This window comes from Bombina bombina, chromosome 4 (genome assembly GCF_027579735.1).
Source record: "Bombina bombina isolate aBomBom1 chromosome 4, aBomBom1.pri, whole genome shotgun sequence".
In the NCBI taxonomy this organism is placed as follows: Eukaryota; Metazoa; Chordata; class Amphibia; order Anura; family Bombinatoridae; genus Bombina; species Bombina bombina.
Genome location: NC_069502.1, coordinates 559,391,468 through 559,408,491, shown reverse-complemented (window position 1 = coordinate 559,408,491; position 17,024 = coordinate 559,391,468). Strand labels below are relative to the sequence as shown.

General features: G+C 38.5%; 1 protein-coding gene across 2 annotated transcripts in view; it reads right to left on the bottom strand.

Moving 5' to 3' along the window:
- Positions 1-17,024, bottom strand: part of ORC3 (origin recognition complex subunit 3) — a 194,925-nt gene that overhangs the window by 10,117 nt on the left and 167,784 nt on the right. For both annotated transcript variants that reach the window (XM_053710528.1, XM_053710529.1), the window contains exon 20: positions 9,409-9,482. In XM_053710528.1, coding sequence (XP_053566503.1) covers positions 9,409-9,482 — 74 coding nt within the window. The remainder of the gene's footprint in view (positions 1-9,408; positions 9,483-17,024) is intronic.

Sequence of the window (17,024 nt, the reverse complement as noted above, 5' to 3'; positions counted from 1 at the left end):
TCCCAAACCTTAAAATGCCTATAAATACACCCCTCACCACACCCACAAATCAGTTTAACGAATAGCCAAGAAGTGGGGTGATAAGAAAAAAGTGCGAAAGCATAAAAAAATAAGGAATTGGAATAATTGTGCTTTATACAAAAAATCATAACCACCACAAAAAGGGCGGGCCTCATGGACTCTTGCTAATATGAAAGAAATGAATTTATCAGGTAAGTTCTTACATAAATTATGTTTTCTTTCATGTAATTAGCAAGAGTCCATGAGCTAGTGACGTATGGGATAATGACTACCCAAGATGTGGATCTTTCCACGCAAGAGTCACTAGAGAGGGAGGGATAAAATAAAGACAGCCAAATCCTGCTGAAAATAATCCACACCCAAAATAAAGTTTATTGAAAAAAAGAGCAGAAGATTCAAACTGAAACTGCTGCCTGAAGTATTTTTCTACCAAAAACTGCTTCAGAAGAAGAAAACACATCAAAATGGTAGAATTTAGTAAAAGTATGCAAAGAAGACCAAGTTGCAGCTTTGCAAATCTGATCAACCGAAGCTTCATTCCTAAACGCCCAGGAAGTAGAAACTGACCTAGTAGAATGAGCTGTAATCCTTTGAGGCGGAGTTTTACCCGACTCGACATAAGCATGATGAATTAAAGATTTCAACCAAGATGCCAAAGAAATGGCAGAAGCTTTCTGGCCTTTTCTAGAACCGGAAAAGATAACAAATAGACTAGAAGTCTTTCGGAAAGACTTAGTAGCTTCAACATAATATTTCAAAGCTCTAACAACATCCAAAGAATGCAACGATTTCTCCTTAGAATTCTTAGGATTAGGACATAATGAAGGAACCACAATTTCTCTACTAATGTTGTTGGAATTCACAACTTTAGGTAAAAATTCAAAAGAAGTTCGCAACACCGCCTTATCCTGATGAAAAATCAGAAAAGGAGACTCACAAGAAAGTGCAGATAATTCAGAAACTCTTCTAGCAGAAGAGATGGCCAAAAGGAACAAAACTTTCCAAGAAAGTAATTTAATGTCCAATGAATGCATAGGTTCAAATGGAGGAGCTTGAAGAGCTCCCAGATCCAAATTCAAACTCCAAGGAGGAGAAATTGACTTAATAACAGGTTTTATACGAACCAAAGCTTGTACAAAACAATGAATATCAGGAAGAATAGCACTCTTTCTGTGAAAAAGAACAGAAAGAGCAGAGATTTGTCCTTTCAAAGAACTTGCGGACAAACCCTTATCTAAACCATCCTGAAGAAACTGTAAAATTCTCGGTATTCTAAAAGAATGCCAAGAAAAATGATGAGAAAGACACCAAGAAATATAAGTCTTCCAGACTCTATAATATATCTCTCTAGATACAGATTTACGAGCCTGTAACATAGTATTAATCACAGAGTCAGAGAAACCTCTTTGACCAAGAATCAAGCGTTCAATCTCCATACCTTTAAATTTAAGGATTTGAGATCCTGATGGAAAAAAGGACCTTGCGACAGAAGGTCTGGTCTTAACGGAAGAGTCCACAGTTGACAAGAGGCCATCCGGACAAGATCCGCATACCAAAACCTGTGAGGCCATGCCGGAGCTACCAGCAGAACAAACGAGCATTCCTTCAGAATCTTGGAGATTACTCTTGGAAGAAGAACTAGAGGCGGAAAGATATAGGCAGGATGATACTTCCAAGGAAGTGATAATGCATCCACTGCCTCCGCCTGAGGATCCCGGGATCTGGACAGATACCTGGGAAGTTTCTTGTTTAGATGAGAAGCCATCAGATCTATTTCTGGAAGTTCCCACATTTGAACAATCTGAAGAAATACCTCTGGGTGAAGAGACCATTCGCCCGGATGCAACGTTTGGCGACTGAGATAATCCGCTTCCCAATTGTCTATTCCTGGAATATGAACCGCAGAGATTAGACAGGAGCTGGATTCCGCCCAAACCAGAATTCGAGATACTTTCATAGCCAGAGGACTGTGAGTCCCTCCTTGATGATTGATGTATGCCACAGTTGTGACATTGTCTGTCTGAAAACAAATGAACGATTCTCTCTTCAGAAGAGGCCAAGACTGAAGAGCTCTGAAAATTGCACGGAGTTCCAAAATATTGATCGGTAATCTCACCTCCTGAGATTCCCAAACTCCTTGTGCCGTCAGAGACCCCCACACAGCTCCCCAACCTGTAAGACTTGCATCTGTTGAAATTACAGTCCAGGTCGGAAGAACAAAAGAAGCCCCCTGAATTAAACGATGGTGATCTGTCCACCACGTCAGAGAGTGTCGTACAATCGGTTTTAAAGATATTGAGATATCTTTGTGTAATCCCTGAACCATTGATTCAGCATACAGAGCTGAAGAGGCCGCATGTGAAAACGAGCAAAGGGGATCGCGTCCGATGCAGCAGTCATAAGACCTAGAATTTCCATGCATAAGGCTACCGAAGGGAATGATTGTGACTGAAGGTTTCGACAAGCTGAAATCAATTTTAGACGTCTCTTTTCTGTCAAAGACAGAGTCATGGACACTGAATCTATTTGGAAACCCAAAAAGGTTACCCTTGTCTGAGGAATCAATGAACTTTTTAGTAAATTGATCCTCCAACCATGATCTTGAAGAAACAACACAAGTCGATTCGTATGAGATTCTGCTAAATGTAAAGACTGAGCAAGTACCAAGATATCGTCCAAATAAGGAAATACCAGAATACCCTGTTCTCTGATTACAAACAGAAGGGCACCGAGAACCTTTGTAAAAATTCTTGGGGCTGTAGCTAGGCCAAAAGGCAGAGCCACAAACTGGTAATGCTTGTCCAGGAAAGAGAATCTCAGGAACTGATAGTGATCTGGATGAATCACAATATGCAGATATGCATCCTGTAAATCTATCGTGGACATATAATGCCCTTGCTGAACAAAAGGCAAGATAGTCCTTACAGTTACCATTTTGAATGTTGGTATCCTTACATAACGATTCAATATTTTTAGATCCAGAACTGGTCTGAAGGAATTCTCCTTCTTTGGTACAATGAAGAGATTCGAATAAAACCCCAGCCCCTGTTCCAGAACTGGAACTGGCATAATTACTCCAGCCAACTCTAGATCTGAAACACATTTCAGAAATGCTTGAGCTTTCGCTGGGTTTACTGGGACACGGGAAAGAAAAAATCTCTTTGCAGGAGGTCTTATCTTGAAACCAATTCTGTACCCTTCTGAAACGATGTTCTGAATCCAAAGATTGTGAACAGAATTGATCCAAATTTCTTTGAAAAAACGTAACCTGCCCCCTACCAGCTGGGCTGGAATGAGGGCCGCACCTTCATGTGGACTTAGAAGCTGGCTTTGCTTTTCTAGAAGGCTTGGATTTATTCCAGACTGGAGATGGTTTCCAAACTGAAACTGCTCCTGAGGAAGAAGGATCAGGCTTTTGTTCTTTGTTGAAACGAAAGGAACGAAAACGATTATTAGCCCTGTTTTTACCCTTAGATCTTTTATCCTGTGGTAAAAAAGTTCCTTTCCCACCAGTAACAGTTGAGATAATAGAATCCAACTGAGAACCAAATAATTTGTTACCCTGGAAAGAAATGGAAAGTAGAGTCGATTTAGAAGACATATCAGCATTCCAAGTTTTAAGCCATAAAGCTCTTCTAGCTAAAATAGCTAGAGACATAAACCTGACATCAACTCTGATAATATCAAAAATGGCATCACAGATAAAATTATTAGCATGTTGCAGAAGAATAATAATATTATGAGAATCATGATCTGTTACTTGTTGCGCTAAAGTTTCCAACCAAAAAGTTGAAGCTGCAGCAACATCAGCCAAAGATATAGCAGGTCTAAGAAGATTACCTGAACACAGATAAGCTTTTCTTAGAAAGGATTCAATTTTCCTATCTAAAGGATCCTTAAACGAAGTACCATCTGACGTAGGAATAGTAGTACGTTTAGCAAGGGTAGAAATAGCCCCATCAACTTTAGGGATTTTGTCCCAAAATTCTAATCTATCAGACGGCACAGGATATAATTGCTTAAAACGTTTAGAAGGAGTAAATGAATTACCCAAATTATTCCATTCTCTGGAAATTACTTCAGAAATAGCACCAGGAATAGGAAAAACTTCTGGAATAACCACAGGAGATTTAAAGACCTTATCTAAACGTTTAGATTTAGTATCAAGAGGACCAGAATCCTCAATTTCTAAAGCAATTAGTACTTCTTTAAGTAAAGAACGAATAAATTCCATTTTAAATAAATATGAAGATTTATCAGCATCAACCTCTGAGACAGAATCCTCTGAACTAGAAGAGTCATTAGAATCAGAATGATGATGTTCATTTCAAAATTCATCTGTATAAAGAGAAGTTTTAAAAGATTTTTTATGTTTACTAGAAGGAGGAATAACAGACATAGCCTTCTTGATGGATTCAGAAACAAAATCTCTTATGTTATCAGGAACACTCTGAACATTAGATGTTGATGGAACTGCAACAGGTAATGGTACATTACTAAAGGAAATATTATCTGCATTAACGAGTTTGTCATGACAATTAGTACAAACAACAGCTGGAGGAACAGCTACCAAAAGTTTACAGCAGATACACTTAGCTTTGGTAGTTCCAGCACCAGACAGCGATTTTCCTGAAGTATCTTCTGACTCAGATGCAACGTGAGACATCTTGCAATATGTAAGAGAAAAAACAACATAAAAAGCAAAATTGATCAAATTCCTTAAATGACAGTTTCAGGAATGGGAAAAAATGCCAAGGAACAAGCTTCTAGCAACCAGAAGCAATGAAAAATGAGACTTAAATAATGTGGAGACAAAAGCGACGCCCATATTTTTTAGCGCCAAAATAAGACGCCCACATTATTTGGCGGCTAAATGCTTTTGGCGCCAAAAATGACGCCACATCCGGAACGCCAACATTTTTGGCGCAAAAGAACGTCAAAAAAATGACGCAACTTCCGGCGACACGTATGACGCCGGAAACAGATAAGATTTTTTGCGCCAAAAAAGTCCGCGCCAGAATGACGTAATAAAAAGAAGCATTTTCAGCCCCCGCGAGCCTAACAGCCCACAGGGAAAAAGTCAAATTTTTTAAGGTAAGAAAAAAATAATTGATTCAAATGCATTATCCCAAATATGAAACTGACTGTCTGAAAATAAGGAATGTTGAACATCCTGAGTCAAGGCAAATAAATGTTTGAATACATATATTTAGAACTTTATAAAAAAAAGTGCCCAACCATAGCTTAGAGTGTCACAGAAAATAAGATTTACTTACCCCAGGACACTCATCTACATGTTTGTAGAAAGCCAAACCAGTACTGAAACGAAAATCAGCAGAAGTAATGGTATATATAAGAGTATATCGTCGATCTGAAAAGGGAGGTAAGAGATGAATCTCTACGACCGATAACAGAGAACCTATGAAATAGACCTCGTAGAAGGAGATCATTGCATTCAAATAGGCAATACTCTCCTCACATCCCTCTGACATTCACTGCACGCTGAGAGGAAAACCGGGCTCCAACCTGCTGCGGAGCGCATATCAACGTAGAATCTAGCACGAACTTACTTCACCACCTCCATAGGAGGCAAAGTTTGTAAAACTGATTTGTGGGTGTGGTGAGGGGTGTATTTATAGGCATTTTAAGGTTTGGGAAACTTTGCCCCTCCTGGTAGGAATGTATATCCCATACGTCACTAGCTCATGGACTCTTGCTAATTACATGAAAGAAAAACGTTCCTTCCAAAAACGTTATCAGCACTCCCAGTTAAATATACATTTGCCCACAAACATCCAAACTCAGTGTCAACCATTTTTTCTTAGCCCCTATATGCAAGCTTAGTAATACCCCTCTATATCTTTTAGGATTACAGCTTACCCTTTCCCTCATGGGGATACTGTCAGCCAATTCTGAAATACCACAGTCTCTCCAGAAAAAAATGACTGAACATACCTCACTGCTTATAGCATGAAAAACGTTCCTCACACTGAAGTTTCTTAAGTACTCCTCAGCCATTCTGTGAGAACTGCTCTGGATCTTAGTGACAAATGCTAAGATCATCAGCCTCCAGGCAGAAGTCTTCATCCATCTGCTGCCTGAGAGAAAATAGTACACACCGGTACCATTTAAAATAAAAAAACTCTTGCTTGAAGAAAATAAAAACTAACATTTTATCACCTCTTTCACTTTACCCTTCCTAGTACTTAGAGTAGGCAAAGAGAATGACTGGGGGTGGAGTCAAGGGAGGAGCTTTATAGACAGCTCTGCTGTGGTGCTCTTTGCCACTTCCTGCTAGCAGGAGGATAATATCCCACAAGTAAAGGATGAATCCGTGGACTCGTCGTATCTTATAGAAGAAATTGCTGTTTATGTGTATAAAAAAAGTGGTGGATTGGGGTGAGAGGCATGAGAGAATATGTAACCATAGCCATAAATTGTCTTTTGAAAAACTTGTTAGGCCACCTTCAATAATTGTTCCAAATGCCATAAAACATCACTATCATTTAAAGAGACATTAACATTTTTTTCATAGATGCATCAGAAATTGATCACCACATTGCAGAATGATCTGTTTAAAAAGTAAATGTAAAAAGCGTTTAAAAAGGTATTTGGGTTAGCAAAATTTGCCTTTTTGGAGTCCACAGACACCCTTTGCAAAGCTTCTTGAGATTTTGTCTTATCTCCTTTGGTGTGGCCAATTAGGGAGAGATATACATTAAAGTGAATGTAAATTGTCATTAATTAGTGCCTGTTTTTTAAAAATACTATTAAAAAAAGGGGCACTTTCATTCATGAAAGTTTACATTGCAGTGTATTTTTACAAATACTTACCTTTCTCTTCAGCAATGCAGGACTGGTGGTCCCCCGCACGCAGCTCCTCTGTACTTAAGTCACCAATGACGAAATCGGCTTCCTCCAATCATGGCTCCCCCCCCAAGAGCTGCAATGTAAACTTTCATGAATGAAAGTGCCCCTGTTTTTATAGTATTTTTAAAAACTGGGCACTAATTCATGAAAGTTTACATTCACTTTAAGTAATCACTGTTCACTGTAAAGGGTTTCACATTCTATTAAATGCACTACACTCTGATGAGGAGTAGAAAACTACAATTTGTAGATTAACCCCTTAATGACAACTGACGTACCAGGTACGTCCTGCAAAAACTTGCAGTTAGTGACAATGGACGTACCTGGTACGTCAGTTGTCTTAGAGAGTGCTGGAAGCGATCGCAATCGCTTCCAGCAGCTCTCAGGGTATTGCAGTGATGCCTCGATATTGAGGCATCCTGCAATACCCTTTAGAAAGCATCCGATGCAGAGAGAGCCACTCTGTGGCCCTCTCTGCACCGGTAGCGATGCGGCCGTTCGTTGGTGGGTGGGAGCTTACAGGGAGGAGGGTGGGTGGCCCATCGCTACCCGGCATCCGGTTCCTTTAAGTGCATTGTGCACGCCGGATGCCGGGAGCGTGCGGGGGGGGCTGCGTGCGCAGCAATCACTGGCACTGCCACCAATGAATTTTGGTAAGAGGGAGGGGGGCAGAATTTTTTAAATAAAGGATCAGGATCTGGATCTGGTGGGGGGGGGGGGGGTTGTTGGGGCAGCTACACTACAGAAAAAATAAAAATAAAACATGCAAAAACACTTTATTTTTTGGGGAAAACTGGGTACTGGCAGACAGCTGCCAGTACCCAAGATGGTGGCAATTAGGTAGGTGGGGAGGGTTAGAGAGGTGTTTGGGGGGGATCAGGGAGGTTGGGGGTTAAGGCAGGGGTCCATCACAGCTGAATAATTAAAAAAAACAAAAAACAAAAAAAAAACACCTTTTATTTTAGTACTGGCAGACTTTCTGCCAGTACTTAGGATGGCGGGGACAATTGTGGGGTGGGGGAGGGAAGAGAGCTGTCTGGGAGGGATCAGGGGGTGGGATGTGTCAGGTGGGAGGCTAATCTCTACACTAAAGCTAAAATTAACCCTGCAAGCTCTCTACAAGCTACCTAATTAACCCCTTCACTGCTGGGCTTAATACAAGTGTGGTGCGCAGCAGCATTTAGCGGCCTCCTAATTGCCAAAAAGCAACGCCAAAGCCATATATGTCTGCTATTTATGAACAAAGGAGATCCCAGAGAACCATTTGTGCCATAATTGCACAAGCTGTTTGTAAATAATTTAAGTGAGAAACCTAAAATTGTGAAAAATGTCACTTTTTTTTTTATTTGCTCGCATTTGGCGGTGAAATGGTGGCATGAAATATACCAAAATGGGCCTAGATCAATACTTTGGGTTGTCTACTACACTACACTAAAGCTAAAATTAACACTACAAGCTCCCTAATTAACCCCTTCACTGCTGGGCATAATACACGTGTGGTGCGCAGCTGCATTTAGCGGCCTTCTAATTACCAAAAAGCAACGCCAAAGCCATATATGTCTGCTATTTCTGAACAAAGGGGATCCCAGAGAAGCATTTACAACCATTTGTGCCATAATTGCACAAACTGTTTGTAAATAATTTCAGTGAGAAACCTAAAGTTTGTGACATTTGTGAAAAAGTGAACAATTTTTTTTATTTGCTCGCATTTGGCAGTGAAATGGTGGCATGAAATATACCAAAATGGGCATAAATCAATACTTTGGGTTGTCTTCTAAAAAAAAATATATACATGTCAAGGGATATTCAGGGATTCCGGACAGATATCAGTGTTCCAATGTAACTAGCGCTAATTTTGAAAAAAAGTGGTTTTGAAATAGCAAAGTTCTACTTGTACTTATTGCCCTATAACTTGCAAAAAAAGCAAACAACATGTAACCATTGGGTATTTCTAAACTCAGGACAAAATTTAGAAACTATTTAGCATGGGCGTTTTTTGGTGGTTGTAGATGTGTAACAGATTTTGGAGGTCAAAGTTAGAAAAAGTGTGTTTTTTTCCATTTTTTCCTCATATTTTATATATTTTTTATATTAAATTATAAGATGTGATGAAAAAAATGGTATCTTTAGAAAGTCCATTTAATGGCGAGAAAAACGGTATATAATATGTGTGGGTACAGTAAATGAGTAAGAGGAAAATTACAGCTAAACACAAACACCGCAAAAATGTAAAAATAGCCATTGTCATTAAGGGTAAGAAAACTGAAAAATGGTCCGGTCATTAAGGGGTTAAAATTACCAGAAAAGCAGGTAAAAAATAAGTAATGAAAGTAAACTGCAAAGTTTTTTTCGTTATGCTTATTTAAAGTGTATAGAAGTTTTAAGTTCAATATCCTTTTGGGCAGTTGTCACCACATGACTAACGCCATTGTTAAATGCACAGCTGTTTCACGTTATGTTTGTTGCTACTCTCTCACTCTCCACAGACAAAAAAAAAAAGACAAAAAAAAAGGATACTGAGTAACATCATCAATTTGCTTGGAAGAATCACAGTCTCCCCCCTCTGCAGCACTCACTACAGTTGCAAAAGCCTGCAGACAGAAAAATAACATTTTAAAATTATTGTGCAATTCAGAAAGAGGGATTTCTATAAATGTTGACATTTAACAAAGCATAAAAACTGAAATGTATAGGATATTAAAATGATGCAGAAGATTCACATAAATTGATGCAAATTTTTATTTTATTTATAAAAACTTTTTCAGGGGTAAATTAATTAAACCACTTGGAATTTTAAGAAGTCTGCAACAGATTTTAAAGAAATGGAAAAAGCCTAAAGACAAAATTCAAATAAAATTGATTCTCAGGATTCAATATGCAGAAACAATTTTATTCATATTACTATGTATTTATCCAGCTCTAAAAAAAGTAAACAGGTAAGAAATGCATATGACCTACATCATACATGTGCGCAGTAAGTACAGGCCAAAGACAATATGCATGGTCCTAACTGCCATATGGAGGAAGGATTCCTTGCTTTTCAATGTCACCATGGAGAATACAAAAAGGAACATTGTTTGAGAGGAAAAAACAACAAAACAATACATTTTTGATAATATATACAGGGGTCAAGTCGAGCGGGAACGCATGGGAACGGAGTTCCTGCACTAATTTTGCAGGAGGAACTAAGTTCCCCCTGGACAGAGAACAGAAACACTTCAGTAAACACTGCTGCTGCTGGTGAGAGGAGCTAGAGCACAGCCTGGATAGAGGGATAGTGAGATCCCCTAGTAATGGACAGTAGCACTTCCTACAATACACTAAATGCAAGCCTGTCAGTAGTCCTGCTGTGTGATCACCCCATAATGTGTGTAACACATGGTGCTTACATTTCTTTGTGGTTTGCTCTGGGGTCATTTAGCTCCCTTCAGCAGAACTAGTACTATTGCACCTTAAGTGGGTGAGGATTCTCAGTCCCAAAGGCAACTATTTAACCCTTCATTGGATTTAATTTGTTTTCATTAACCAAAGTGTATAGATTATATACATATAAATACAGTGTGTGTGTTTGTATATAAATATATATAAAACAATATTAATTTTAAGGGTAAAAGTCTTGGTGAGTTCCCAAACTTTTTTTTTGTAGGACTTGACCTCTGAATATAAATAAATATATATATATATATATATACACACATATATATATATACATATATACATACATATACAGGGAGTGCAGAATTATTAGGCAAATGAGTATTTTGACCACATCATCCTCTTTATGCATGTTGTCTTACTCCAAGCTGTATAGGCTCGAAAGCCTACTACCAATTAAGCATATTAGGTGATGTGCATCTCTGTAATGAGAAGGGGTGTGGTCTAATGACATCAACACCCTATATCAGGTGTGCATAATTATTAGGCAACTTCCTTTCCTTTGGCAAAATGGGTCAAAAGAAGGACTTGACAGGCTCAGAAAAGTCAAAAATAGTGAGATATCTTGCAGAGGGATGCAGCACTCTTAAAATTGCAAAGCTTCTGAAGCGTGATCATCGAACAATCAAGCGTTTCATTCAAAATAGTCAACAGGGTCGCAAGAAGCGTGTGGAAAAACCAAGGCGCAAAATAAGTGCCCATGAACTGAGAAAAGTCAAGCGTGCAGCTGCCAAGATGCCACTTGCCACCAGTTTGGCCATATTTCAGAGCTGCAACATCACTGGAGTGCCCAAAAGCACAAGGTGTGCAATACTCAGAGACATGGCCAAGGTAAGAAAGGCTGAAAGACGACCACCACTGAACAAGACACACAAGCTGAAACGTCAAGACTGGGCCAAGAAATATCTCAAGACTGATTTTTCTAAGGTTTTATGGACTGATGAAATGAGAGTGAGTCTTGATGGGCCAGATGGATGGGCCCGTGGCTGGATTGGTAAAGGGCAGAGAGCTCCAGTCCGACTCAGACGCCAGCAAGGTGGAGGTGGAGTACTGGTTTGGGCTGGTATCAAACATGAGCTTGTGGGACCTTTTCGGGTTGAGGATGGAGTCAAGCTCAACTCCCAGTCCTACTGCCAGTTTCTGGAAGACACCTTCTTCAAGCAGTGGTACAGGAAGAAGTCTGCATCCTTCAAGAAAAACATGATTTTCATGCAGGACAATGCTCCATCACACGCGTCCAAGTACTCCACAGCGTGGCTGGCAAGAAAGGGTATAAAAGAAGAAAATCTAATGACATGGCCTCCTTGTTCACCTGATCTGAACCCCATTGAGAACCTGTGGTCCATCATCAAATGTCAGATTTACAAGGAGGGAAAACAGTACACCTCTCTGAACAGTGTCTGGGAGGCTGTGGTTGCTGCTGCACGCAATGTTGATGGTGAACAGATCAAAACACTGACAGAATCCATGGATGGCAGGCTTTTGAGTGTCCTTGCAAAGAAAGGTGGCTATATTGGTCACTGATTTGTTTTTGTTTTGTTTTTGAATGTCAGAAATGTATATTTGTGAATGTTGAGATGTTATATTGGTTTCACTGGTAAAAATAAATAATTGAAATGGGTATAGATTTGTTTTTTGTTAAGTTGCCTAATAATTATGCACAGTAATAGTCACCTGCACACACAGATATCCCCCTAAAATAGCTATAACTAAAAACAAACTAAAAACTACTTCCAAAACTATTCAGCTTTGATATTAATGAGTTTTTTGAGTTCATTGAGAACATGGTTGTTCAATAATAACATTAATTCTCAAAAATACAACTTGCCTAATAATTCTGCACTCCCTGTATATATATATATATATATATATATATATATATATATATATATATATATATATATATATATATATATATATATATACACACACATAGAAGAAAAAGCGCACTCCAAGGGATCCTTATTTTAGGCACTTTTAATAGTGAACGTTTTCGGACGCCTAACGTCCGTCCTCAGACAAAAAAAGTGTTACATGTTACTTAAACCAGCACCCCTTAAATGCAACAAGCCACCACAGTGAAACTGGCCGGGCATCCACGCTCTCCCGGATAGTTCTAAGAGAGTCCACTGATCCAAATATAATGAGAGTCCAGTTTCATTTACAACTTTCTATCATTTAGCCATATGTCTTATTTCATGTCTTATTTCAAGTTATTTAACTCAGTTTATTTGCTTTATTTAAGGTGCTATTGCCCCTATATTGAGATTTTTGACTAGGAGAGTCCACTTATCCAAATATAATGAGAGTCCTGTTTTATTAATACCTTTCTATCACTTTGCCATATGATTTAGGATAGTTTTTTATTATTTTTTTATTTTTTTGTTTATTTTTCTGTATAAATTTTTTTTTCTGTATATGTTTTCGCCTATACTTAGGCTGACATTGTTCCTATCTAATGTTCTGCACCACTAGATGTGCAACGCTGTACCCAATATTGGTGTTAATTAATTCTATGCTTCAGTTTAAAATTACAGCATACACATCTATTGATCCAGCTTTGCATATTAGTACCTATAGTACGTTATTTGGTTATTGTAGATATGGTTCATTTTGCTTAAGTTTATAGCTTTTAGGACGCTTATCTAACATTGCAACTTTGTTTATGTTGTCATGATTACGGTTGTTCAGCCCTGTGAGCTCTCACGATTGGTTGTTGCAGGGTCACATGATTCAGAGCATTTTTCGTCACTTCATTATTTGCTCTGTAATGTTACACATTTGGCTGTTTATGTGAGACTCCAATAACAGAATCGGGTTCCTTGTAAATTTGTTATTTGTTAGTCTTGATGCCATTTTGTCCTGCAAATAGATTGCATACCTTTTCGATTACTTGCTTATGATTGGCTTGCTTATGGTCACATGTCTCGCAAGCTTTGCTTATGATGGTTGCTATGACAACCCGGTGCGGCACACTTGACTATTTGACAAATACAATCTAAAATATTGTGCTATGTTTTAATGTTTCATAACTCTATGCCCAATTTATGTTCCTTTATGTATGTTGTTTCACAGGTTTCACTTATTTATTATTTTGGCTGACCGGACTCACGTTGCCCGGGATGATGACGTCACCTGTTGGGGGCGGAGCTACCCGGGAGAGAGTGGATGCCCGGCCAGTTTCACTGTGGTGGCTTGTTGCATTTAAGGGGTGCTGGGGTAAGTAACATGTAACACTTTTTTGGTCTGAGGACGGACGTTAGGCGTCCGAAAACGTTCACTATTAAAAGTGCCTAAAATAAGGATCCCTTGGAGTGCGCTTTTTCTTCTATGTTTATTTGCTGTTTTGCTGCACCCAGGGCATTGTTTTGAATCGTCAGCTTGGAGTGCAATCTTCTTCCATTTTTATATATATATATATATATATATATATATATATATATATATATATATATATATATATATATATATATATATATATATATATATATATATATATATATATATATATATATACACACATACACTTACTTTATAATTTGTGATATATATAGAAAAAATCAATCTTTACTAAGGTCTCCTTAAATGATCTGTTCCATAAATACCCAACAGCAGAAGATTCCACACACCTGGACAGCTTAGCTAAAATTATTACCTGTTATACTGTAAATGTTCTAGCTTTCAAGAGACTCATAGAACTGCTCTTTATTATGTGGATCTTTATTTCTTTCATATAGATGGCAAGAGTCCATGACCTGTTACGTATGGGATATACATTCCTACCAGGAGGAGGCAAAGTTTCCCAAACTCCAAAAGCCTATAAAACCCCTACCACCTTACTCATACCTTAGTTTTTACTTTTTTTAGTACTTGAGCTAGCTACATAGATACATAAGAGGCCCATATGTGCAGTGTCTATATCTATACATGCAGGGTATAATAATTACAATTACATGAGTATTTAAGTTTTGGGTGGGGCCCTCAATTCACCAATAAATTAACAGCAATTAACAGCAATTTTGCAACTTTTACCATCACATAGTAAAGATGGTACTTTATTAAGAAATACATTCTCATGTTACCTTCTTGACTCTTTGCCAGCGGCTGACCTACTCATACATCATGTGTGCTTTAGGTTAAGTGTCTGGCTTCAATCCTACCCCAGCAGGGACTAAACCAGACAGGCCAAAAGAAAAAGGCAATATGTCAGCCAAACAAAAAAAACATAAATTGTAACATACCTGATCAATTCATTTCTTTCAAGATGGCGAGAGTTCACAAGCGGTTACGTATGGGATATACATTCCTACCAGGAGGAGGCAAAGTTTTCCAAAACCTCAAAAAGCCTATAAGCTATAAACAGTTTGACGTGTAGCCAAGAGGTGAGGTGGTAAGAATGAGTGAAAGCGAAAAAATGAGGAGCGGGAAAAAAAAAGATGTGCTTTAAACAAAAATACATCCGCATAATGGGTGAGACCTCGTGGACTCTCACCACTATGACATAAATTAATTTATCAGGTAAGATATAAACAGTTTTTTCCATATAGGTGGTGAGAGTCCACAAGCGGTTATGTATGGGATATAATACCCAAACAATAAAGGGAGGGATTAAAATAAAAACAGCTTTTTTTTCAATGAGAAATTAAAGGGACAGTCGACACCAGAATTTTTGTTGTTTTAAAAGATAGCTAATCCCTTAATTACCCATTCCCCAGTTTTGCATAACCAAACAATTATAATAATAATACACGTTTTACCTCTAATTACCTTGTATCTAAGCCTTTGCAGACTGCCGCCTTATTTTAGTTCTTTTGACAGACTTGCATTTTAGCCAATCAGTGCTCACTTCTCTGTAAATTCACATGCATGAGCTCAATGTTATCTATATGAAACACATGAACTAATGCCCTCTAGTGGTGAAAAACTGTCAAAAAGCATTCAGATTAGAGGCGGCCTTCAAGGTCTAAGAAATTAGCATATGGACCTCGTAGGTTTAGCTTTCAACTAATACCACCAAGAGAACAAAGCAAAATTGGTGATACAAGTAAATTGGAAAGACGTTTAAAATTACATGCCCTATTTGAATCATGAAAGGTTTTTTTGGACTTGACTGTCCCTTTAAATCCAAAACCCAAAATAATGTCTTATGACACACTCAAAATATAGACACAATTATCAAACTGAGACAATTGCCTGAAGGACTTTCTACCAAAGCAAAGACATCAACATTTAAAACATAAAATTTAGTTAAAGGTATGTAGAGAAGACCAAGTGGCCAGTTGCAAATTTGATCAACTGAAGGTCTCATTCTTAAAATTCCAAGAAGTGGCAACTGACCTAATAGAATGAGCAGGATTCTGCTGCGGCCGAGGCTGACCTGCCTCCAAATAAGCACTGTAAATCAAAAGTTTTAATCAAGAGGCTAAAGAAATAGCAGAGGCCCTCTGATCTTTCCTATGGCCAGAAAAAAGAATAGCAAACTAGAAGTTTATCTAAAATCCTTAGTGGTATCAACAAAATATTGCAATACCGTAACAACATCTAAAATGCAAAGATCTTTCAGAAGCATTCTTATGATTAGGACACAAAGAAGGAACAACAATCTCTCTCTGATAATGTTATCTGAAGAAACAACCTTTGGCAAAAAATGAAATGACGTCCATAAAACAGCCTTATTCTGATGAAAAATCAGATAAAGATGTCCACAAGAAAGAGCAGACAACTAAGAAAATCTTCTAGCAGAAGAAATAGACAAAAGAAACAACTCTTTCCAAGAAAAAAGTTTAATGTCCAATTTATGCATAGGTTCAAAAGGAGGAGCCTGCAAAACTCTTAACACTAGGTTAAGATTCCATGGAGGAGAAATAGACTTGAAAACAGGTTTGATACGAACCAAAGTCTGAACAAAACAATGAACATCAGGAAGATTAGCAATCTTTCTGTGGAACAGACCTTGTGATATATATTCCCTGTAACAGGCTTACGAACCTGAATCAGGGTTTCAATCACAGAACCAGAGAAACCCCTATGTCCCAGAACTAAAGTGTTCAATTGCCATGCCATCAAGTTTAGAGACTTGAGATCTGGATGGGAAATAAGACCATTGGACAGAAGGTCTGACCGTAGAGGAAGAGGCCAAGGAGGGCAACTGGACATCTGAACCAGATCCGCATAACAAATCCTGCAAGGCCAAGCTGGGTCAATTAGGATTACATATGACTTGGGAAGAAGAACCTGAGGTGGAAACAGATAAGTAGGCAGATAAGTAGGCTGAAATGACCAAGGAACTACTAGAGCATCAACTAACTGTCTGATGTTCCCTGGACCTCACAAAGTACCTGGGAAGTTTGTTGTTCAAACAAGAGGCCATCAAATCTATTTCTGGGACACCCCAAAGATCCACAATCTGATTAACCCTTTAAGGACACAGCTTTCAGTTTGCTCAATTGTTTTATGACGGAAAAATTCCGTCATATGTCCTTAAGAGGTTAAACACATCCTGATGAAGAGACCTCTCTCCTGGATGTAGAGTGTGACAACTGAGAAAGTCTGCCTCCCAATTGTTCACTCAAGGGATGTGAATTGCAGAAACTAGACAAGAATTGGCTTCTGCTTAGGAGAGAATCCGAGACACCTGCAAGGAACTGCGAGTTCCCCCTGATGGATGACATAAGCTACTGCTGTGACATTGTCTTACT